Source organism: Brachyistius frenatus, unplaced genomic scaffold, assembly GCF_029030835.1.
Source record: "Brachyistius frenatus isolate BFR_SWC_R1_liver_20210118 unplaced genomic scaffold, ASM2903083v1 Contig_95, whole genome shotgun sequence".
Lineage (NCBI taxonomy): Eukaryota > Metazoa > Chordata > Actinopteri > Embiotocidae > Brachyistius > Brachyistius frenatus.
The window spans coordinates 3,860-28,922 of NW_027210694.1; the positions used below are offsets into that span (position 1 = coordinate 3,860).

The 25,063-nt window shown below is 43.1% G+C and overlaps 2 protein-coding genes across 2 annotated transcripts; both read right to left on the minus strand.

The window, feature by feature from the left end:
- Window positions 1-330: 330 nt before the first annotated feature.
- On the minus strand, window positions 331-2,334 carry LOC138628128 (ER membrane protein complex subunit 3-like). Its single transcript, XM_069710970.1, has 5 exons — window positions 2,084-2,334; window positions 1,818-1,875; window positions 1,520-1,613; window positions 1,256-1,360; window positions 331-772 (listed from the first exon to the last, which is right to left on the minus strand). The coding sequence occupies exons 1-5, from the start codon at window positions 2,236-2,238 to the stop codon at window positions 690-692; spliced, it is 495 nt and encodes a 164-aa protein (XP_069567071.1). The 5' UTR covers window positions 2,239-2,334; the 3' UTR covers window positions 331-689.
- A 104-nt stretch (window positions 2,335-2,438) lies between these two features.
- Window positions 2,439-24,894, minus strand: LOC138628077 (protein NLRC3-like). Its single transcript, XM_069710868.1, is given in 13 exon segments — window positions 2,439-3,503; window positions 4,768-4,941; window positions 7,742-7,915; window positions 10,725-10,898; window positions 11,533-11,706; window positions 14,509-14,682; window positions 17,481-17,654; window positions 17,909-18,082; window positions 19,672-20,205; window positions 20,207-21,521; window positions 21,716-21,951; window positions 23,483-23,525; window positions 23,528-24,894. Coding segments are annotated over 13 exon segments (3,450 nt in total). The 5' UTR covers window positions 23,613-24,894; the 3' UTR covers window positions 2,439-3,484.
- Between the last annotated feature and the right edge of the window lie 169 nt (window positions 24,895-25,063).

The following is a 25,063-nucleotide window of genomic DNA, read 5'->3' on the forward strand; positions in this document are numbered from 1 at the left end:
GGATTCTCCTGCCGGAGCACCGACGAGCAAAAAGATTGAGATCAGAGTTAGTCTGAGAGCCTCCAGACGTACACTACCGGGTAGTAGACTGAAAGACAAGAGACTGAAACTGACTGACTGAGAGAGAAATACCGGTATTGGGGTTCTTATTTGAATTTGTTATTTTTCTTTATGCTGTTCCCTTGAGTTTCTGTGCGTGTTAATAACTCTAATAAATTGCAGTTCAGTTCCTTGTTTTAAACTGCAAACATTTGCCGTGTTTCATTCACTCCCAGAGCGACCTAAAGACAGTCCTAAACTTAACACAGGAAATCTAGTGTGTTACTAGCATTACATTTCCAGTCACCTTTTATTGTGTTCATTATTCTGGTTAATTCCAGGTTTATTATACAGTGGTCACACAATCAAGTCTTGATTTTTGTCCTTTAAGCTTAAACCAGGTGAAACATCTTTCCTCTGTTTAAGGTTCTCCAGATATCTATTCATTTATTATCACTGATGAAATCACCAATAATTGGGTTTCTATGTTCTTCCAAAAATCTCCACGTCCATCTGTCCATTCATCAGGAGTCGTGTTGAAATCTCCTCCAACCAGTAAAAACTCGGTGGGAAAGTTTCCTTTAGTTCCTTGATAACTGTTGTTACTTGATGCAACAGATTTCTGTTGTTCTGATCGTTGTTATCGACATTTACCAGAATAATGAAAACAGCAGGTCGATGCCTCTCTGCAACATCGGCTTGAAACGCAGAGTCAGCGGGAAGGAAACCTTCGCTGTAAACAAACAAGTAAACAAAGGCTGTAAAATAAGTAAACAAGTAAACAATGCCTGTAAAATAAGTAAACAAACACCAAAATAAGAAAACAAAGACTGAAAAGTAAACAAACACGGTAGAGAAATGAGTAAACAAAAACTGTGATAAGTAAACAAACAAAGTAAAGAAATGAGTAAACAAACGAATAAACAAACATGAGAAAGTAAACAAACAAGAAAACAAATCCTTAAATAAGTAAAGAAACAAGTAAACAATGACTGTAAAATAAGTTAAAAAAAACACTGTAAAATAAGAAAACAGTCTGAAAAGTACACAAACAAGGGAAAATAAATGACTAAACAAAAACTAAAAGAAAGTAAACAAATGAATAAACAAACATTAGAAAGTAAACAAACAAGTAAACACTGTATATATATCTATACATATGTGTATGTTTACATGTATGCGTTTTTATATGCGTGTGTGTCTGTGATCCACTCACTGATGACGAACCCAGAAAACGCCCAGTTGATCCATCCGCCAATCACAATCATGGGCAGGACGTTGGTCAGGTTTCCTTTCATCATGTCCGTCAACATGCTGCTGTCTGAAACACACTCTGATGAGGGCGGGGCTCTGAGCATGCAGGGGGGCATGCCCCCCCCACCACCACCACACACACACACACACACACACACACACACACACACACACACACACACACACACACACACACACACACACACACACACACACACACACACACCTGTCATGGGGTTCTTGGGAACAACCTTCCTCTTGACCTTCTTGAAGAAACTCGTCTCTATGTTGTTGAAAAAATGTTTCCTCATAACGAAGGACTGAAACAAACAGCAGACGAGGCGTTCAAAGACACCGGTTAAATCAATCTCTGAAAACCTGCTCCATCGGGACACTGGTGTCTGTGGTGAGTTCACTGTCTCTAATAACAGTAGGGCATTAGAGTGTCTGTGGTGAGTTCACTGATTTGATGAATGAAACGTTGCCACGACGACACACACAGATGAATAAGGAGGTGCGGTTACCTGTCGAGGGATGTACTTCCCGTTCTCTCTGAGGATGCGGCTGCGCAGGAGCACCTGGCTGAACAAACACAGGTGTGACCTTTGACCTTTGACCTGACACATTCACTGACCTCTTTAAAGTGGACCTCAGAGTGACACGTGTGTGTGTGTGTGTGTGTGTGTGTGTGTCCTCAGAGTGAGACGTGTGTTTGGACCTGTCTGACAGTGTCCCGTGGGTCACGTGACACCCCGCCGTCCCTCCTGAGGACGGACGGAGACGGTCTCACCTGTCAGACAGCGTCTCCAGCTCCACCTTCTTGTCGCTGTGCAGCAGCTGGGTGACATAGTGACGGATGATCCCCACCAGGAAGGTGATGAAGACGATGGGCAGCACCACCCACAGACGGATACTGGACTCCAGCAGCTGCTCTGGACCGGACATGGCTGAGGACGGGGGACGAGCCGGGGACAGGACGAGGACAATGATGAGGACCAGCAGGAGTCAGTCTGATCTCAGTTCAGAGGTTCCGTTAAATGTTGTAATGCAGTGTTTCTGTTATCCTCTGTGGTGCATTCAAGGACAAAAAGACCTTTAAGATGTCACTTTCTTTGAAAAATAACTCTAAAAAAAGTCCCCTCATCTTTTTATTTTTATTAAAACATTAAACCTTACTTTAATGAAACTACTGCCTGAGTGGGACACTGGTCATCTCCCGGTGTTCACACTCGGGTGACGTAAATAAGTGTAACAACCGTCACCGACGTGTGTCTGGTGAGTATTTTTCTGAATAAAAAATAAAAGTGTTAAATTTAAATAACATTTTTTAGGTTGAAGTGTTTGTCGACCTGTATAAAGATCTGACAGCATCTTTTGTGAAACTATTTTCTGTCTATTTCAGGCAAGTAAAACCGAACAGGAGCTCATAAAACCTGTTTATTTTTCTCACAAAAGATGAAAACAGCCACCGTAAGCATCACACTTGATGTGTTTTTGTTGTTGTTTTTAACAAACTTTATTGAATGTCTCAGTGAAAATTAATACAACATGTGGAAATATGGATATAATATAAATTCATCATTCAACGATAATATCTGCAAGAGGTAAATAAATGACAATAAAATAGTAAAAATTAAAAAATTAAAAAGTTCAGCAATTCAGGTAAATAAAAAGTTGACATGTATTTAGGGCTTTTGTTGTTGTTATTATTGGCTTTATGTAGTCCCATTCTTGGCTGATATAGGATTTCAGCTGCTCAACAGTTCAGGGTTTGTTGTATTTTTCAGGTCACGTTGCTCCAGATGTTTTCAATGATTGACAGGTCTGGACTGCAGGAGGCCAGTTTATCACCGGACTCTTCTACTACGGAGCCGTGCTGTTAGAATACGTGCAGAATGTGTTTGGACATGTTTTTGTTGAATTAAACAAAGACGTTCCCTGAAGGAGACGTTGTCTGGATGGCAGCATATGTTGCTCCAAAACCTGAATATATCTTTCAGTATTAATACTTCCTTAAAAATTGTCCAAGCTGCTGCGTGTGCAGATGCTGGATTTTAACTCCTCCTCCTCATCCTCTTCTCCTCCTCCTCCTCCTCCTCCTCCTCCCAGTCAGAGTCTCTGTAAACCAGCTGCTGCTGCTTCAACCTCTGGTCATCAGGACTCAGCTGATCTTCTCAGCACACCGTCCTGTTTAGTAATATGTCTTCCATCTGTAGAGAGAAGCAGAGAGAACAGAGGTGATACCTGAGTGTCTGCAGAGACTCCCTCCATCAGCTGTCAGTCAGTGATGCAGCAGAATAAAGAGCAGCAGGACTTCAGTCCAGTTCGGAGACTTCGGTCCCGTTCAGAAACACCACTTGGTTACTAATGTAATGCTGGTTCTGTGATGAGCAGGCTGCAGACTATTTATACTCTTATTGATACGACTCTCCGTAATTTAGTACAAAAGATGAAATAAATACAAAACATAAAGATGAGACTAGATTGAAGTATTTCTGATGACTTTTTTGTCTGAAATGGTTTGAATTTCTTGGGGGATGGATGTTGTTCAGATGTTAAAGATGCTGCCTGTTGATTCAATACTGTAATGACACTCTCATTGGTTCTTCTGGGTTTTTAAAGAGAAATAACACCACGTCATGTTCTGTATATAAATGAACCGTCTTGAGTATCAAACTGCAGCAGCATTATTTTCAACAGAAGGTTTTCTTTGATAGTATTTTTACTGGTCAGTAGTTTTCCTGCAGCCCCCTCATCACTAATGATTGATCCGCCCGCTCTGAGTGATATGAAACTGAAACTGAGAGTTTCTGACCGACAGCTCAGATGACGCTCTGACCATTTCAGGCTGAATTCATGAACTCAGCGATAACTATCAGCTGGTTAGTGGTTAGTTTAATAGTTAACCCATGTTGGTAGACTTTAGTTGACTGTGTGTAGCTGCAGGCTGATTTCATCCTGCAGCAGCGACACATGAACGTCCAGCTTGTGGGAAACTTTCATCTCTCCGCCTGTATGTGACGGACTTCCTGGATGTCTCGACCGATCGCTGGTGTTTTCAACCTTTACACGCAAACGATGGTGAACATGGACTGCAGTGAAGAGTGACGGCACTTTAGTCCGTTTCTTCTCTGCTCCGCTGCCTGTAGAGCAGGCGGGACTCTGTGTCTGAGTGTCGGCTGCAGCGGACCGACAGCTGTCCCCCTCCGCTCGCTGCCGACACACATCTCGCGGCGTCCTCTCGGACACATTCATAAATACATTCAAATATATCTGGGCGGCTGTAAATTTACATGGACGGGCCGCCCAAGTCTAGTATATTTATGAGAAACACTGACATCACTGAAAGCAGCATGGAGCGACTCCAACCCTCTACTGACCTCAGAGTCTGTAGTCATCAACATGAGACATGAAGGAGCTGCAGCTGCTGATTAAACAGAGAAGATCTACAACAGTAACAGACAGTGAACTTACTTCAGAGTCTCCAGACTACAGTGTGGACTCTCCAGAAAACCACACAGCTGCTTCACTCCTGAATCCTGCAGGCTGTTGTAACTCAGGTCCAGATGTTTCAGATGGGAGGGGTTGGACCTCAGAGCTGAGACCAGAGAATCACAGCTGATCTTTGACAATCTGCAGCTCCACAATCTGAATAAAGAATAAAAGCTGTGAGTTTAGACTCATTCAGTGTTTCATGGTGTGTTCAGAGCTGAAGAAGGTTCACAATGTACAAGTTTAGAAAATGGAAACTCCAAACAGCTGCAGGTTGAAACAGTGAAACAGAAGCAGTGAAGAAGAGCTCTCATTAATATGAATGACAACATGCTGCTGCTTCAATAAAGACGGAGTGACTTCAGCTCTTAAACTCTGCAGCTCCACCAGCGGCTCCATCGATACAAACTCATGTTGTCCAACAAACTGATCCCAGATTCCTCTGAAGATCCTCAAGTTTCAGAAGAAAACAAACATGTCCGACTGAATGTGGAAGAAAAGTCCATCAGATGATCCAAACTACATCTACAACATTTGATGTGATGTGATCTGTTTGAATATTTCAGTCCAACATCATCACATGACTCCAGACCAGTGTGAACAAGCACATACTGAACATTTATTTGTTGCAGTCTGATGTTGTGGAAAAGATTTCTAGTTTTATTTCAATGTCAGACTTTAAGGTGAAAATCCAGAGTTTCAGTTTCACAGTCGATCATCCAGTGAAGGATTTTTCTTCTTCTATGAAGGTTTTAAATGTGGACGTTGCTCTGCCACAGTCAGCGGACTAAACCAGAGAAGAAGAAAACAGACTTTCCCCTGAAGATCCTCAGTGTGGATCAGTAGAATATCAGCTGATGTCTGCAGTTTAGTTTCACCACAACTTTCACATCATGTTCATCTCAGCACAACTAAAACATGGAGTCTTATGTAACCAGAATAATTTAATCTGGGATCTTAATTATTATGTTTAGGAACGATGTTATTGTCCCCTTAAGTAAGGTCGACAGGTTGTCACGTAGCCGTTTTCCTCTGTACACAGAAAAGTCCGAGGAGAGTCAATGTTTTCCTGAATATATCATCTTTGTTACTCCGTGCACAGAGATGGATAGAAGTGATCATCCATGTCTCAATAGAGGATGTTTGTTTTCCCGTCGTCTGTGCTTCGGTATGGTAGGAGTTGTGAGCAGGAAAAGATGAATCAGATTCCGCTAAAGAAAAGTGAACAACTTTAAATTGAATGTTGAACGACGAGCCGTTGAAGAGCTGCAGTTTCACCAACAGATCCTTCGAACTTTGAACATTTGATATCCTGGTGAGTTTATTGAAGTTCAATGCTTTTTTACTGTTGCATGCTAGCTTCGTTAGCAGGAATGCTCGACGATATTTAGAAGTAAGTTGTGTATTTTACAAAAACCAGTCAGGATAAATCTGAAGGGGAAACAAACAACATTCCTGAAGATGTCATGATTGTAATTGAATGCCTTGAGTTCTGTATGTTCACTAATTAGTTGTTATATTGTGTGTGATGTTTACAGCCATGCGGGTTGCAGGCCCAGTTGAGTAAATTGAATTAGTAATGAACTATTGTCCTGCACATGTGCAGAGGCTGTTTTTTTTTAAATATCTTCTTCGTTGGAACCAGAGGTACCGTCCATCCACCGTCCTGCCTGCCACCACTCACCCCATCTTCATCCATCTTACCGTCTACCTTCACCTGAGAGAATCTTCATCTCAGCTGGACATCACAGTTCACCTGGAGTCCATTTCACTGGACATTGTTTGGGGGGGGGGTAGGACATTTGAGAACTCAACTCTTTCTTTTATACCTTTTCTTCAATTTCATTTATTCCTGAGATCTCAGAGGTTTTTGATTTTCATATTTCCTGCTTGGACACTTTTTGATGTGTGGAATTGTCAATTTGTTGTAGTATTGTTATTATATTGTGTTCTAATTAAACCTTTTGTTGTAAGTGTAATTCAGGGTGGATATTTCTTGTCTGTGCAGCAGTCAGACGAGTGATGGATTAACCAGTCTCCTCATTGAACCTGGATTAGATTTGATAATTCCCCTCTTTTCTGTCTATTCTGCACTGTCTCTAAAGCAACAGCTGCACGGGGGTTACATATATAGAAATGAACCGTCTTGAGTATCAAACTGCAGCAGCATTATTTTCAACAGAAGGTTTTCTTTGATAGTATTTTTACTGGTCAGTAGTTTTCCTGCAGCCCCCTCATCACTAATGATTGATCCGCCCGCTCTGAGTGATATGAAACTGAAACTGAGAGTTTCTGACCGACAGCTCAGATGACGCTCTGACCATTTCAGGCTGAATTCATGAACTCAGCGATAACTATCAGCTGGTTAGTGGTTAGTTTAATAGTTAACCCATGTTGGTAGACTTTAGTTGACTGTGTGTAGCTGCAGGCTGATTTCATCCTGCAGCAGCGACACATGAACGTCCAGCTTGTGGGAAACTTTCATCTCTCCGCCTGTATGTGACGGACTTCCTGGATGTCTCGACCGATCGCTGGTGTTTTCAACCTTTACACGCAAACGATGGTGAACATGGACTGCAGTGAAGAGTGACGGCACTTTAGTCCGTTTCTTCTCTGCTCCGCTGCCTGTAGAGCAGGCGGGACTCTGTGTCTGAGTGTCGGCTGCAGCGGACCGACAGCTGTCCCCCTCCGCTCGCTGCCGACACACATCTCGCGGCGTCCTCTCGGACACATTCATAAATACATTCAAATATATCTGGGCGGCTGTAAATTTACATGGACGGGCCGCCCAAGTCTAGTATATTTATGAGAAACACTGACATCACTGAAAGCAGCATGGAGCGACTCCAACCCTCTACTGACCTCAGAGTCTGTAGTCATCAACATGAGACATGAAGGAGCTGCAGCTGCTGATTAAACAGAGAAGATCTACAACAGTAACAGACAGTGAACTTACTTCAGAGTCTCCAGACTACAGTGTGGACTCTCCAGAAAACCACACAGCTGCTTCACTGCTGAATCCTGCAGCTTGTTGTAACTCAGGTCCAGATGTTTCAGATGGGAGGGGTTGGACTTCAGAGCTGAACCCAGAGAATCACAGCTGATCTTTGACAAACTGCAGCTCCTCAATCTGAATAAAGAATAAAAGCTGTGAGTTTAGACTCATTCAGTGTTTCATGGTGTGTTCAGAGCTGAAGAAGGTTCACAATGTACAAGTTTAGAAAATGGAAACTCCAAACAGCTGCAGGTTGAAACAGTGAAACAGAAGCAGTGAAGAAGAGCTCTCATTAATATGAATGACAACATGCTGCTGCTTCAATAAAGACGGAGTGACTTCAGCTCTTCAACTCTGCAGCTCCACCAGCGGCTCCATCGATACAAACTCATGTTGTCCAACAAACTGATCCCAGATTCCTCTGAAGATCCTCAAGTTTCAGAAGAAAACAAACATGTCCGACTGAATGTGGAAGAAAAGTCCATCAGATGATCCAAACTACATCTACAACATTTGATGTGATGTGATCTGTTTGAATATTTCAGTCCAACATCATCACATGACTCCAGACCAGTGTGAACAAGCACATACTGAACATTTATTTGTTGCAGTCTGATGTTGTGGAAAAGATTTCTAGTTTTATTTCAATGTCGGACTTTAAGGTGAAAATCCAGAGTTTCAGTTTCACAGTCGATCATCCAGTGAAGGATTTTTCTTCTTCTATGAAGGTTTTAAATGTGGACGTTGCTCTGCCACAGTCAGCGGACTAAACCAGAGAAGAAGAAAACAGACTTTCCCCTGAAGATCCTCAGTGTGGATCAGTAGAATATCAGCTGATGTCTGCAGTTTAGTTTCACCACAACTTTCACATCATGTTCATCTCAGCACAACTAAAACATGGAGTCTTATGTAACCAGAATAATTTAATCTGGGATCTTAATTATTATGTTTAGGAACGATGTTATTGTCCCCTTAAGTAAGGTCGACAGGTTGTCACGTAGCCGTTTTCCTCTGTACACAGAAAAGTCCGAGGAGAGTCAATGTTTTCCTGAATATATCATCTTTGTTACTCCGTGCACAGAGATGGATAGAAGTGATCATCCATGTCTCAATAGAGGATGTTTGTTTTCCCGTCGTCTGTGCTTCGGTATGGTAGGAGTTGTGAGCAGGAAAAGATGAATCAGATTCCGCTAAAGAAAAGTGAACAACTTTAAATTGAATGTTGAACGACGAGCCGTTGAAGAGCTGCAGTTTCACCAACAGATCCTTCGAACTTTGAACATTTGATATCCTGGTGAGTTTATTGAAGTTCAATGCTTTTTTACTGTTGCATGCTAGCTTCGTTAGCAGGAATGCTCGACGATATTTAGAAGTAAGTTGTGTATTTTACAAAAACCAGTCAGGATAAATCTGAAGGGGAAACAAAAAACATTCCTGAAGATGTCATGATTGTAATTGAATGCCTTGAGTTCTGTATGTTCACTAATTAGTTGTTATATTGTGTGTGATGTTTACAGCCATGCGGGTTGCAGGCCCAGTTGAGTAAATTGAATTAGTAATGAACTATTGTCCTGCACATGTGCAGAGGCTGTTTTTTTTAATATCTTCTTCGTTGGAACCAGAGGTACCGTCCATCCACCGTCCTGCCTGCCACCACTCACCCCATCTTCATCCATCTTACCGTCTACCTTCACCTGAGAGAATCTTCATCTCAGCTGGACATCACAGTTCACCTGGAGTCCATTTCACTGGACATTGTTTGTGCAAGAAGGGGGGGGGGGGTAGGACATTTGAGAACTCAACTCTTTCTTTTATACCTTTTCTTCAATTTCATTTATTCCTGAGATCTCAGAGGTTTTTGATTTTCATATTTCCTGCTTGGACACTTTTTGATGTGTGGAATTGTCAATTTGTTGTAGTATTGTTATTATATTGTGTTCTAATTAAACCTTTTGTTGTAAGTGTAATTCAGGGTGGATATTTCTTGTCTGTGCAGCAGTCAGACGAGTGATGGATTAACCAGTCTCCTCATTGAACCTGGATTAGATTTGATAATTCCCCTCTTTTCTGTCTATTCTGCACTGTCTCTAAAGCAACAGCTGCACGGGGGTTACATATATAGAAATGAACCGTCTTGAGTATCAAACTGCAGCAGCATTATTTTCAACAGAAGGTTTTCTTTGATAGTATTTTTACTGGTCAGTAGTTTTCCTGCAGCCCCCTCATCACTAATGATTGATCCGCCCGCTCTGAGTGATATGAAACTGAAACTGAGAGTTTCTGACCGACAGCTCAGATGACGCTCTGACCATTTCAGGCTGAATTCATGAACTCAGCGATAACTATCAGCTGGTTAGTGGTTAGTTTAATAGTTAACCCATGTTGGTAGACTTTAGTTGACTGTGTGTAGCTGCAGGCTGATTTCATCCTGCAGCAGCGACACATGAACGTCCAGCTTGTGGGAAACTTTCATCTCTCCGCCTGTATGTGACGGACTTCCTGGATGTCTCGACCGATCGCTGGTGTTTTCAACCTTTACACGCAAACGATGGTGAACATGGACTGCAGTGAAGAGTGACGGCACTTTAGTCCGTTTCTTCTCTGCTCCGCTGCCTGTAGAGCAGGCGGGACTCTGTGTCTGAGTGTCGGCTGCAGCGGACCGACAGCTGTCCCCCTCCGCTCGCTGCCGACACACATCTCGCGGCGTCCTCTCGGACACATTCATAAATACATTCAAATATATCTGGGCGGCTGTAAATTTACATGGACGGGCCGCCCAAGTCTAGTATATTTATGAGAAACACTGACATCACTGAAAGCAGCATGGAGCGACTCCAACCCTCTACTGACCTCAGAGTCTGTAGTCATCAACATGAGACATGAAGGAGCTGCAGCTGCTGATTAAACAGAGAAGATCTACAACAGTAACAGACAGTGAACTTACTTCAGAGTCTCCAGACTACAGTGTGGACTCTCCAGAAAACCACACAGCTGCTTCACTCCTGAATCCTGCAGCACGTTGTTACTCAGGTCCAGATGTTTCAGATGGGAGGGGTTGGACTTCAGAGCTGAGACCAGAGAATCACAGCTGATCTCTGACAAACTGCAGAACATCAATCTGAATAAAGAATAAAAGATGGAGATAAAACCATGTGATCCATCAGATGTGTTCAGTTTGAATGACTTTGTCCTTCTGTTATTGAGGATCTTCATCATGTCAGCCTTCTACTGACATCATCCAAATGTCAGCACAACATTCATCCACCTCTTCATGTCAACACAGATCAATAACATGCTGCTCACCTCCGTCAGGTCTCATTACACCATCACTACTCTACTGATACTTTAAACAGCTGCAGCTGATGATGTTCTTTCATCTGAGTGTGTTGTGAAGGATCAATATCAGTGATCAGACTTTATCTGTGAAGTCACATTGACATGACCAGAAACAAAAGACAAATGTCTCCTTCAGGAAATAAACATTGAGTTTCAACAGATCACAGTTCAGAGGTTCTTCTGTTTACAGCTGAAACGCTTTAGAACAAATGGCAAACATGCATTTACTTTAACAACCATCAGAGGACATTTTCTACACGATCTGCAACAAACACTGAATTTAGGACAAGAACACTTAAAAGATGAACAAAAGGAAATTCACAGCTTTAAGGATGGAGGTTCTGTTTGTACATGAATGAGCTGCAGCTGCTGATTAAACAGAGAAGATCTACAACAGTAACAGACAGTGAACTTACTTCAGAGTCTCCAGACTACAGTGTGGACTCTCCAGAAAACCACACAGCTGCTTCACTCCTGAATCCTGCAGGTTGTTGTTACTCAGGTCCAGATGTTTCAGATGGGAGGGGTTGGACTTCAGAGCTGAGACCAGAGAATCACAGCTGATCTTTGACAATCTGCAGCTCCACAATCTGAATAAAGAATAAAAGCTGTGAGTTTAGACTCATTCAGTGTTTCATGGTGTGTTCAGAGCTGAAGAAGGTTCACAATGTACAAGTTTAGAAAATGGAAACTCCAAACAGCTGCAGGTTGAAACAGTGAAACAGAAGCAGTGAAGAAGAGCTCTCATTAATATGAATGACAACATGCTGCTGCTTCAATAAAGACGGAGTGACTTCAGCTCTTCAACTCTGCAGCTCCACCAGCGGCTCCATCGATACAAACTCATGTTGTCCAACAAACTGATCCCAGATTCCTCTGAAGATCCTCAAGTTTCAGAAGAAAACAAACATGTCCGACTGAATGTGGAAGAAAAGTCCATCAGATGATCCAAACTACATCTACAACATTTGATGTGATGTGATCTGTTTGAATATTTCAGTCCAACATCATCACATGACTCCAGACCAGTGTGAACAAGCACATACTGAACATTTATTTGTTGCAGTCTGATGTTGTGGAAAAGATTTCTAGTTTTATTTCAATGTCAGACTTTAAGGTGAAAATCCAGAGTTTCAGTTTCACAGTCGATCATCCAGTGAAGGATTTTTCTTCTTCTATGAAGGTTTTAAATGTGGACGTTGCTCTGCCACAGTCAGCGGACTAAACCAGAGAAGAAGAAAACAGACTTTCCCCTGAAGATCCTCAGTGTGGATCAGTAGAATATCAGCTGATGTCTGCAGTTTAGTTTCACCACAACTTTCACATCATGTTCATCTCAGCACAACTAAAACATGGAGTCTTATGTAACCAGAATAATTTAATCTGGGATCTTAATTATTATGTTTAGGAACGATGTTATTGTCCCCTTAAGTAAGGTCGACAGGTTGTCACGTAGCCGTTTTCCTCTGTACACAGAAAAGTCCGAGGAGAGTCAATGTTTTCCTGAATATATCATCTTTGTTACTCCGTGCACAGAGATGGATAGAAGTGATCATCCATGTCTCAATAGAGGATGTTTGTTTTCCCGTCGTCTGTGCTTCGGTATGGTAGGAGTTGTGAGCAGGAAAAGATGAATCAGATTCCGCTAAAGAAAAGTGAACAACTTTAAATTGAATGTTGAACGACGAGCCGTTGAAGAGCTGCAGTTTCACCAACAGATCCTTCGAACTTTGAACATTTGATATCCTGGTGAGTTTATTGAAGTTCAATGCTTTTTTACTGTTGCATGCTAGCTTCGTTAGCAGGAATGCTCGACGATATTTAGAAGTAAGTTGTGTATTTTACAAAAACCAGTCAGGATAAATCTGAAGGGGAAACAAACAACATTCCTGAAGATGTCATGATTGTAATTGAATGCCTTGAGTTCTGTATGTTCACTAATTAGTTGTTATATTGTGTGTGATGTTTACAGCCATGCGGGTTGCAGGCCCAGTTGAGTAAATTGAATTAGTAATGAACTATTGTCCTGCACATGTGCAGAGGCTGTTTTTTTTTTTTAATATCTTCTTCGTTGGAACCAGAGGTACCGTCCATCCACCGTCCTGCCTGCCACCACTCACCCCATCTTCATCCATCTTACCGTCTACCTTCACCTGAGAGAATCTTCATCTCAGCTGGACATCACAGTTCACCTGGAGTCCATTTCACTGGACATTGTTTGGGGGGGGGGTAGGACATTTGAGAACTCAACTCTTTCTTTTATACCTTTTCTTCAATTTCATTTATTCCTGAGATCTCAGAGGTTTTTGATTTTCATATTTCCTGCTTGGACACTTTTTGATGTGTGGAATTGTCAATTTGTTGTAGTATTGTTATTATATTGTGTTCTAATTAAACCTTTTGTTGTAAGTGTAATTCAGGGTGGATATTTCTTGTCTGTGCAGCAGTCAGACGAGTGATGGATTAACCAGTCTCCTCATTGAACCTGGATTAGATTTGATAATTCCCCTCTTTTCTGTCTATTCTGCACTGTCTCTAAAGCAACAGCTGCACGGGGGTTACATATATAGAAATGAACCGTCTTGAGTATCAAACTGCAGCAGCATTATTTTCAACAGAAGGTTTTCTTTGATAGTATTTTTACTGGTCAGTAGTTTTCCTGCAGCCCCCTCATCACTAATGATTGATCCGCCCGCTCTGAGTGATATGAAACTGAAACTGAGAGTTTCTGACCGACAGCTCAGATGACGCTCTGACCATTTCAGGCTGAATTCATGAACTCAGCGATAACTATCAGCTGGTTAGTGGTTAGTTTAATAGTTAACCCATGTTGGTAGACTTTAGTTGACTGTGTGTAGCTGCAGGCTGATTTCATCCTGCAGCAGCGACACATGAACGTCCAGCTTGTGGGAAACTTTCATCTCTCCGCCTGTATGTGACGGACTTCCTGGATGTCTCGACCGATCGCTGGTGTTTTCAACCTTTACACGCAAACGATGGTGAACATGGACTGCAGTGAAGAGTGACGGCACTTTAGTCCGTTTCTTCTCTGCTCCGCTGCCTGTAGAGCAGGCGGGACTCTGTGTCTGAGTGTCGGCTGCAGCGGACCGACAGCTGTCCCCCTCCGCTCGCTGCCGACACACATCTCGCGGCGTCCTCTCGGACACATTCATAAATACATTCAAATATATCTGGGCGGCTGTAAATTTACATGGACGGGCCGCCCAAGTCTAGTATATTTATGAGAAACACTGACATCACTGAAAGCAGCATGGAGCGACTCCAACCCTCTACTGACCTCAGAGTCTGTAGTCATCAACATGAGACATGAAGGAGCTGCAGCTGCTGATTAAACAGAGAAGATCTACAACAGTAACAGACAGTGAACTTACTTCAGAGTCTCCAGACTACAGTGTGGACTCTCCAGAAAACCACACAGCTGCTTCACTCCTGAATCCTGCAGGTTGTTGTTACTCAGGTCCAGATGTTTCAGATGGGAGGGGTTGGACTTCAGAGCTGAGACCAGAGAATCACAGCTGATCTTTGACAAACTGCAGCTCCTCAATCTGAATAAAGAATAAAAGCTGTGAGTTTAGACTCATTCAGTGTTTCATGGTGTGTTCAGAGCTGAAGAAGGTTCACAATGTACAAGTTTAGAAAAAGGAAACTCCAACCAGCTGCAGGTTGAAACAGTGAAACAGAAGCAGTGAAGAAGAGCTCTCATTAATATGAATGACAACATGCTGCTGCTTCAATAAAGACGGAGTGACTTCAGCTCTTAAACTCTGCAGCTCCACCAGCGGCTCCATCGATACAAACTCATGTTGTCCAACAAACTGATCCCAGATTCCTCTGAAGATCCTCAAGTTTCAGAAGAAAACAAACATGTCCGACTGAATGTGGAAGAAAAGTCCATCAGATGATCCAAACTACATCTACAACATTTGATGTGATGTGATCTGTTTGAATATTTCAGTCCAACATCATCACATGACTCCAGACCAGTGTGAACAAGCACATACTGAACATTTATTTGTTGCAGTCTGATGTTGTGGAAAAGATTTCTAGTTTTATTTCAATGTCGGACTTTAAGGTGAAAATCCAGAGTTTCAGTTTCACAGTCGATCATCCAGTGAAGGATTTTTCTTCTTCTATGAAGGTTTTAAATGTGGACGTTGCTCTGCCACAGTCAGCGGACTAAACCAGAGAAGAAGAAAACAGACTTTCCCCTGAAGATCCTCAGTGTGGATCAGTAGAATATCAGCTGATGTCTGCAGTTTAGTTTCACCACAACTTTCACATCATGTTCATCTCAGCACAACTAAAACATGGAGTCTTATGTAACCAGAATAATTTAATCTGGGATCTTAATTATTATGTTTAGGAACGATGTTATTGTCCCCTTAAGTAAGGTCGACAGGTTGTCACGTAGCCGTTTTCCTCTGTACACAGAAAAGTCCGAGGAGAGTCAATGTTTTCCTGAATATATCATCTTTGTTACTCCGTGCACAGAGATGGATAGAAGTGATCATCCATGTCTCAATAGAGGATGTTTGTTTTCCCGTCGTCTGTGCTTCGGTATGGTAGGAGTTGTGAGCAGGAAAAGATGAATCAGATTCCGCTAAAGAAAAGTGAACAACTTTAAATTGAATGTTGAACGACGAGCCGTTGAAGAGCTGCAGTTTCACCAACAGATCCTTCGAACTTTGAACATTTGATATCCTGGTGAGTTTATTGAAGTTCAATGCTTTTTTACTGTTGCATGCTAGCTTCGTTAGCAGGAATGCTCGACGATATTTAGAAGTAAGTTGTGTATTTTACAAAAACCAGTCAGGATAAATCTGAAGGGGAAACAAAAAACATTCCTGAAGATGTCATGATTGTAATTGAATGCCTTGAGTTCTGTATGTTCACTAATTAGTTGTTATATTGTGTGTGATGTTTACAGCCATGCGGGTTGCAGGCCCAGTTGAGTAAATTGAATTAGTAATGAACTATTGTCCTGCACATGTGCAGAGGCTGTTTTTTTAATATCTTCTTCGTTGGAACCAGAGGTACCGTCCATCCACCGTCCTGCCTGCCACCACTCACCCCATCTTCATCCATCTTACCGTCTACCTTCACCTGAGAGAATCTTCATCTCAGCTGGACATCACAGTTCACCTGGAGTCCATTTCACTGGACATTGTTTGGGGGGGGGGGTAGGACATTTGAGAACTCAACTCTTTCTTTTATACCTTTTCTTCAATTTCATTTATTCCTGAGATCTCAGAGGTTTTTGATTTTCATATTTCCTGCTTGGACACTTTTTGATGTGTGGAATTGTCAATTTGTTGTAGTATTGTTATTATATTGTGTTCTAATTAAACCTTTTGTTGTAAGTGTAATTCAGGGTGGATATTTCTTGTCTGTGCAGCAGTCAGACGAGTGATGGATTAACCAGTCTCCTCATTGAACCTGGATTAGATTTGATAATTCCCCTCTTTTCTGTCTATTCTGCACTGTCTCTAAAGCAACAGCTGCACGGGGGTTACATATATAGAAATGAACCGTCTTGAGTATCAAACTGCAGCAGCATTATTTTCAACAGAAGGTTTTCTTTGATAGTATTTTTACTGGTCAGTAGTTTTCCTGCAGCCCCCTCATCACTAATGATTGATCCGCCCGCTCTGAGTGATATGAAACTGAAACTGAGAGTTTCTGACCGACAGCTCAGATGACGCTCTGACCATTTCAGGCTGAATTCATGAACTCAGCGATAACTATCAGCTGGTTAGTGGTTAGTTTAATAGTTAACCCATGTTGGTAGACTTTAGTTGACTGTGTGTAGCTGCAGGCTGATTTCATCCTGCAGCAGCGACACATGAACGTCCAGCTTGTGGGAAACTTTCATCTCTCCGCCTGTATGTGACGGACTTCCTGGATGTCTCGACCGATCGCTGGTGTTTTCAACCTTTACACGCAAACGATGGTGAACATGGACTGCAGTGAAGAGTGACGGCACTTTAGTCCGTTTCTTCTCTGCTCCGCTGCCTGTAGAGCAGGCGGGACTCTGTGTCTGAGTGTCGGCTGCAGCGGACCGACAGCTGTCCCCCTCCGCTCGCTGCCGACACACATCTCGCGGCGTCCTCTCGGACACATTCATAAATACATTCAAATATATCTGGGCGGCTGTAAATTTACATGGACGGGCCGCCCAAGTCTAGTATATTTATGAGAAACACTGACATCACTGAAAGCAGCATGGAGCGACTCCAACCCTCTACTGACCTCAGAGTCTGTAGTCATCAACATGAGACATGAAGGAGCTGCAGCTGCTGATTAAACAGAGAAGATCTACAACAGTAACAGACAGTGAACTTACTTCAGAGTCTCCAGACTACAGTGTGGACTCTCCAGAAAACCACACAGCTGCTTCACTCCTGAATCCTGCAGGTTGTTGTTACTCAGGTCCAGATGTTTCAGATGGGAGGGGTTGGACTTCAGAGCTGAACCCAGAGAATCACAGCTGATCTCTGACAACCAGCATCTCTCCAATCTGAATAAAGAATAAAAGATGGAGATAAAATCATGTGATCCATCAGATGTGTTCAGATTTAATGAGTTTGTCCAACACACAACACCGCTGTAGATCTTCTCCTTAAACACCAGAGTCTGAAGGAGATTTCATGACATTCAAAAGATGTAAAATGTTTTCAGATTTGTGTTCATGAAAATAGTGAAACTTCACTGACTGCTGCCGTCTCTTCAATATATTCAAATCAGAAGTTCTGATTCAGTTCATGAACTGACCTCAGAGTCTCCAGTCTACAGTTTGGACTCTTCAGTCCAGCAGACAGCTGCTTCACTCCTGAATCCTGCAGCTTGTTGTCACTCAGGTCCAGATGTTTCAGATGGGAGGGGTCAGACTTCAGCGCTGAGGTCACGACTTCACAGTGAGTCTCTGAGAGTCCACAGCCAACAAGTCTGTAATGACACAAATATGACAAAATATGTTATTATGAAAGACGACACTTTATATTTACTTCCTGTGATTGATAACAAACAGTTTGACACTTCCTGTTTGACATTCACGCTGCGTTCCAGATTGAAAATTATTTCTTTATACTTTTAGTACTTAGTCTCGGTGGCTCAGTCGATGTGACGCATCTTCTGCTGCAGAGGATTGTGGGTCAGAACAGCCAGAGCAGCATGCTGACCTGCAGACTGGAGAATACGACCGAACGTAGTACAACATCCTGGTACTTTTGGAGTACTACATTTAACACACTATGTATTGGGACATACTGATCTTCTTCTGCCGTACTAAATAGTGTGGTCGTATGGATACTGGAACGCAGGTGCTGCGTCCCAATTGTCCACTACATGGAGACTATATAGTGAACAAACTCCACTCTGATTGGCCACTCGTCCACTACGTGGTGTCGTAACGCAGCAAGGGTGAGTCTTCACATCGGTGCATCACGTCTGCTACAGCTGCCTCCATGTTTCTCCCTCCACATCCCAGCAGCTGCTCTCCAGCATCTCTCTCTGTCTGTGATCACCTGAGTGGAAGCAGGTGCACCGGGACCGGAGCAGAACCTCACCAGCTGCCTCAGATCTCCATCAACAGGATACGTAACTCAGACCCAGCGCAGTCACACCCACCCTGCCAGATCGTACACGCTGTTCAGTCTCATTCCAGCTTTGCTTTCTTGCATTTTGCTGAGATTGTGATCCAGTTATTCTCTCCATCAGTTCCAAAATGAACAACACAGGAAAGAGAAAGCCAGTGCAGAAGAGCCTTAAAGTGTAACACCACTGAGGGCCACTAGGGGCCGTCTCCAAAGAACCTCAGTCTCCATAGACTCCCACTGAAAAAGCATCAAGTTCTCTCCTGAAATACAAAGTCAGTAAATGTTTTCCACAAGTCATCATGGTGTCATTAGATAAACTCCCTCCTTCTGATCAGTGTTCTGGTCCTTCTGGAAATAATTCATCATTCATTAGATATTAGGACTCAAACACAGATATGTTTGGGGGCGGAGCTGTTTGATTGACAGGCCTGGAGTGGTTTCAGGGTTTACTGTTATGTGGGCGGGGCCTAATGTCCCTGGGCTCCCTGTTAGATCCACTGATTGCTCCTCCCAGCTCATCAAAATATGGTCTCTTCTGGGTCCACAACATCAAGACAGCGTCGGCTGAAATGTCCGACTGGAGGCTTCAAAACGAGCCCTCACATCCTGATGGGTGACGTCACGGTGGGCTGCACTGTATGCAGTCAATTAATAGTTACCTGGATGTAACTGCAGTTCTATGAGTACGTTTAGTGTGCTACCTCATGTAAAGCTTCAGCAGTTTCAATGATATCATTTGGTGGTTTATGAAAAATTCATATTGTAAATATATTAAAAACCGGATGAACCAGAATCCAACCAGAACTACAACTGACATTAATGTTTACAACAAACCAGTGGAACACTGTTTAAAGAATAATGACAATGTTCTGGTGAGAATATTTGAAGAACCAAACTACTGATCTGATTGATAACGTTAATGATCACATGTGGACTCACCGAGCCGTCCTGCAGTTCCTCACAGCTGGGATCAGTCTCCGTCGTCCCTCCTCTGATGTGTTGTACTTCTTCAGGTCCAACTCATCCAGAACCTCCTCTGACATCTGCAGCATGGAGGCCAGACCTGAGCAGTGGATGTCAGAGAGTTTCTTCTCTGATCTGTTCTTTGACTTCAGGAAGTCTTGGATCTCCTGATGGACTGAGAGGTCGTTCATCTCCATCAGACAGTGGAAGATGTTGATGCTTCTGTCTGGAGAGATTTTATCACTGTTCATCTCCTTCAGGTTCTTGATGGCTCTCTGAATGATTCTTGAACCGCTCATTTTCTGACCCATCAGGCCTCCTAAGAGTTTCTGGTTGGACTTCAGAGGGAGGCCATGAAGGAAGCGAACAAACAGGTCCAGGTGGCCACTTTTACTTTTGAGGGATTTTTCCATGGCTGCTCTCAGGAAGTCATCCAAAAGAGGAAAATCATCATCATTGTTTCTAAAAGACTTAGAAATATTCTTCAGAAAAGACTTTTCTTTTGAATTTTATCTTATCTTTCAGGAAGTCTTCCAGGAAGTTCTGCAGCACCTTTGTGTTCCTGTCGGTGAAACAGTGGAACATGTAGACTGCAGCCAGAAACTCCTGAACGCTCAGATGAACAAAGCAGTAGACTGTTTTCTGGAAGATCACACACTCTCTCTTGAAGATCTCTGTACAAACTCCTGAGTACACCGAGGCCTCTGTGACGTCCAGACCGCACCGCTGCAGGTCTTCTTGGTAGAACATGATGTTTCCTTCCTCCAGTTGTTCAAACGCCAGCCTCCCCAGCTTCAGAAGAACTTCCCCGTCAGCCTCCGTCAGCTCCTGTGGACTCGTCTCGTGTCCAGCGTACTTGTTCTTCTTCCTCTTGGTCTGAACCAGCAGGAAGTGTGAGTACATGTCAGTCAGGGTCTTGGGCAGCTCTCCTCTCTGCTTTGTGGTCAACATGTGGTCCAGAACCGTAGCGCTGATCCAGCAGAAGACGGGGATTCCACACATGATGTGGAGGCTCCTGGAGGTCTTGATGTGGGAGATGATGCTGCTGGACCGCTCTTCATCACCGAACCTCCTCCTGAAGTACTCCTCCTTCTGGGCGTCAGTGAAGCCTCGTACTTCCGTCAGCCTGTCGACACACTCAGGAGGGATCTGATTGGCCGCCGCGGGTCGGGAAGTTATCCAGACGAGAGCCGAGGGAAGCAGATTCCCCTCGATGAGGTTGGTCAGCAGCACGTCGACGGAGGACTCGTGAGTGACATCAACCAGCTTCCTGCTGCTGAAGTCCAGAGAGAGTCTGCTTTCATCCAGGCCGTCAAAGATGAACAGAAGCTTCCAGACAGCGAGCTGCTCTGCTGAGACCTTCTGTAACGTTGGATGGAAAACACGGAGCAGCGTGAGAAGACTGTACCGCTCATCTCGGATCAAGTTCAGCTCCCTGAACGACAGCAGAATCACCACGCTGACGTCCTGGTTCTCCGAGCCCTCGGCCCAGTCCAGAGAGAACTTCTGCACCGAGAAGGTTTTTCCGACACCGGCGACGCCGTTGGTCAGAACCACTCTGATGGGTCTCTGCTGGTCGGGGAAGGCTTTAAAGATGTCGTGGCACTTGATTGGAGCGTCATGGAGGATCTTCTTCTTGATCTCCAGCTGCATCACCTCATGTTGGGTATCAACCTCTTCACTCCGTCCCTCTGTGATGTAGAGATCCGTGTAGATCCTCTTCAGGAGGGTTCCACTTCCTCTTTCATCACTTCCTTCAGTCACATGTTCACATCTCCTCCTCACACTGATCTTATGTTCATCTAAAACCTGCTGCAGACCAACATCTGGACAAAGACAAGAACAGCTGTCAGACTAAAGAAAGAGAAGCTGCACACAAACCAAAGACAGGAAGAGGAACCTGGTTCAGTTCTGTTGGATTTACAATCATATAAATGTCTGACGTAACAAATGAGACGGTATAAAACAACAGGTCCAGTTTTCAGAACCGAGTCCTCAGCAGACAGATGGACAGTCTTACTTTGTACAGTGCCGGTCTGACTGGCTGTCTGCGGTCCAGGTCTGGTTCTGGATCTTTGTCCACACTGGGGACAGGAGGAGTCTCCTGATGGAGCCGACTGGTCCCAGTAGGAGGTGATGCACCGTCTGCAGAACCGGTGTCCACAGCTGGTGGAGACGGGATCCTTCAGGACGTCCTGACACAGAACACAGCAGGACAGCTGCTCCTCCTCAGGGACACCCCTCCTCTTCCTCAGTCTGTCAACACATTTCTTCATCACTACAATAATCTGCTGATGGTTGTTCTGGACCTCACAGAACAATCTACTGTCTGATGGAGAGAACCGAAGCTCAGAGGTCAAGAACATTTAACTTTTTCTTTTTCATATTTGACTTTTTTTGATAAACATATCACATATTAATTGAAGGAAAACCAGGCACAGAAGAAGGGACTTTCAGTTAACGTCAATAAGTTGGGGTCTGAAACTGTTTACAACACTTGGAATGACGCTTTACAGTCGAAATGAAGAGTTTCACACGTCAACGTTTACTGTGGACTTTGAGCAACAACATTTGATGAAAGAAGGAGGAAACAAGATGCTTCTCTGTGAACAGCCCCTTAACTACCATCCACCGATACCTGTGAGGCCTTCATGGGACACCTGTAAATTGCAGCATCTACTGATATTCTGCATGGGAGGACTTGAGACAGTCCCTCCAGGAGGTTTATTTGTGATTGTTGAGATTAAAAATGTTTGATTTTGCAGTGGATTTTCTGAAAAATTGCGGGAATTGGAAAAAATTGCAAGTTGAAAAACAAAAATGTCATTTTTTTTTTTTTTTTAAAGCACTACCTGATAGAGGAATGAATATGTAATCACTTCCTTTGATCATAATCATGCTGCACATCACAGAAATATTTTTGTTCTAATCTTATTTTTACTTAATTATTGAACTTATTGAACCACGGGGCTAAAAGTTACAAAAATAAATCATAAAAGTGACGCAGCTTTCCAGAACAGACAGTCTGTGACTGTAATATAGAAACAAGGACTACATCAGCTGTCAAAATAAGAGCTTTAGATGATGTTTAATTAACATCAATTCAACACATAGACCTATTGTATGCACAGAAACAAAGAGCAGTCTCTTGCAACTTGACATTGTAAATGCATGTTTTTACCATACAATAACATATAATCACTTCTATTGATAATAAGCATTTAATTAGAACATTTTATTGTGAAGGCCACTTTACGCACAAACCCTGCCGCTTCCTGTTTTTCTGCTTGTTCCTGTTTCCTCCTGTGCACAAGGTTTGTTTTGGGTGATGACAGCAGAGGAGGCAGAGCTGTGTTGATTGTAAATGAGGAGTTCATTTTGGTAATAAAGCGAGTTTTGTTTGAAATAACTTAATTTATGCCAAACTTTAAGCACAGTTTCTGCTGACGACATCTTTTCCAGAAAATTCTCAGGAATTTAAAAAAATGACAAGATCCCCCAAATATTGCAGTTTACTTGAATTGGCTACAGGAAATAACCTGGTTCCACTCTGCCCCTCTAAACTGCATGAGTCCCTGTGTGACCGGTCGCTCCAAGGGGCCAGTAAAAACTCTGACCTACAGACCAGTGGAGAAAAAATGTTACGTTGAACCCTGCAGGTGTGAACAGGATCTGTGACACGACAGCAGCTGTTCCAGGAAGTGACGTCAGCTGCAGAACCTCAACACACTAAGTTCTGTTATAACCGACAGTTTGGAGGTTCAAAGGTTTGTATCAGTTCTCTTACTTTGAGTCTGAAGGTTCTGGTTCAGTACTGAAGTCTAGAGGATTTCTTTGGACCGATCACTCTTCAGAGACAGACAGATGGATCCTGGAGACTCGTCTCGGTCCTCATCTTCCTCCACACAAACACTCATCTTCTGGACTTCAGTCCGTCTGAGAGGAAAACCAGGAACACTGACTGAGAGCTCAGAACAGGAATCAGGACAAACAGGTTGTTCAAGAGTCTCACCCAAACACAAACAGGAGGAAGTACCACACACTAGTTTTTACTCCTTTTCTTCCAGTCTAGTTGGTACATTATCTCACTTCCCTTTATTTTCTCCATGTTTCCCTCCCATGTGTCTTTTCCTTGGAGATGATATAAATATGTGTCACGTGTCTTTCTACCTGGTACTCAGGGATTATGAGTTTTATAGAAACAGATCCTGAATTTAAAGGATTTTCCAGCTGAAAGACAGCAGACTCCTCCTCTCCCTGACTGTAATATGATCCATGACACCTGGAAATGAAAAATCTTTATCATGATTAAAGTTGTTTCTTCCTTCATCAATCAGACCTACAGCTGCCACACATCCAACAGTTTCAGGTGTAAACAGTAAATGTGTTATTTTCTACCAGCTGCATGTGTTTCCTGTCCAAACGGTGTGAAACAGTTTCAGAGCAGCTGGATCAGCTGAAGTCTTTGTAACCACAGATGGATCAAACTGATGAGCTCATTCAGACTCTTCTTCCCTCCACAGTCCACAGGGAGAAAAGTGGCTTTCAGACTGACAGTAGAATAATAATAATGTTGTTAACACTCACCTGCCTCCGCAGTCAGTTTGTCTCAAAATGGAGTCTGAACTAACAGATGAATACTTTCACTTTCAGGTTTCCTTCTTTGGTCTCATGTGACATGAGCTGATAAAGTGTTGCTCCTCCCCTCTCTGTTTACAGGAAGACATTTTCTATGTGTGTGTGTGTGTGTGTGTGTGTGTGTGTGTGTGTGTGTGTGTGTGTGTGTGTGTGTGTGTGTGTGTGTGTTGCTCAACATTGAGCTTTTTAAAATGATGTGTTTGTGAGTTTCTCTCGTAGCTTGAACAGGATGATTAGAAAGAGTTTTAGTTCATCTTTGTGTTCATCATCATCATCATCATCATCATCATCATCACCAGCTGCTCACACTGTGGCTCCACAGTGACGTCAAGTCACACGTGATTTCCTACTGAATTTCCCCACTGTGGGAATAATAAAGTCAGATCTAATCTATGAGTGTGAGCCTCAACATCTTGTCGCAAGGCCTCATGGGAAATGTAGTTTTTGAATACCATCAAATTATCTCCAGTTTCCTCTCGATTAAAAAGACAAGGTGTTCAGATTTTACTGTCCAGGGAAGAATTAAATTCTCATTTATCTTAGAATATGTAGAGAAACCGGCAGGAACAGTACAGCTGAAGTTTTAAAATAACATCTCTGTTCACACGTATTTCACACTTTACTGTTTTACACAACCACACGTCTGTCTGACGATCTACACAGGAGGGAGGCGGTCCGTCCACGCACACCACACACATTTCCTGTCCGACCGCCCGACCTCTTGACCCCC

What these genes read in the sequence shown, in the direction of transcription:
- LOC138628128 (XM_069710970.1), bottom strand. Translation starts at nt 2,238, where the DNA reads ATGTCCGGTCCAGAGCAGCTGCTGGAGTCCAGTATCCGTCTGTGGGTG. An exon ending in CTGGAGACGCTGTCTGACAG is followed by an intron (nt 1,876 to 2,083) that starts GTGAGACCGTCT and finishes GTGTTTGTTCAG; the next exon opens with CCAGGTGCTCCTGCGCAGCC. An exon ending in GTTTTCTGGGTTCGTCATCA is followed by an intron (nt 773 to 1,255) that starts GTGAGTGGATCA and finishes GTTTGTTTACAG; the next exon opens with CGAAGGTTTCCTTCCCGCTG.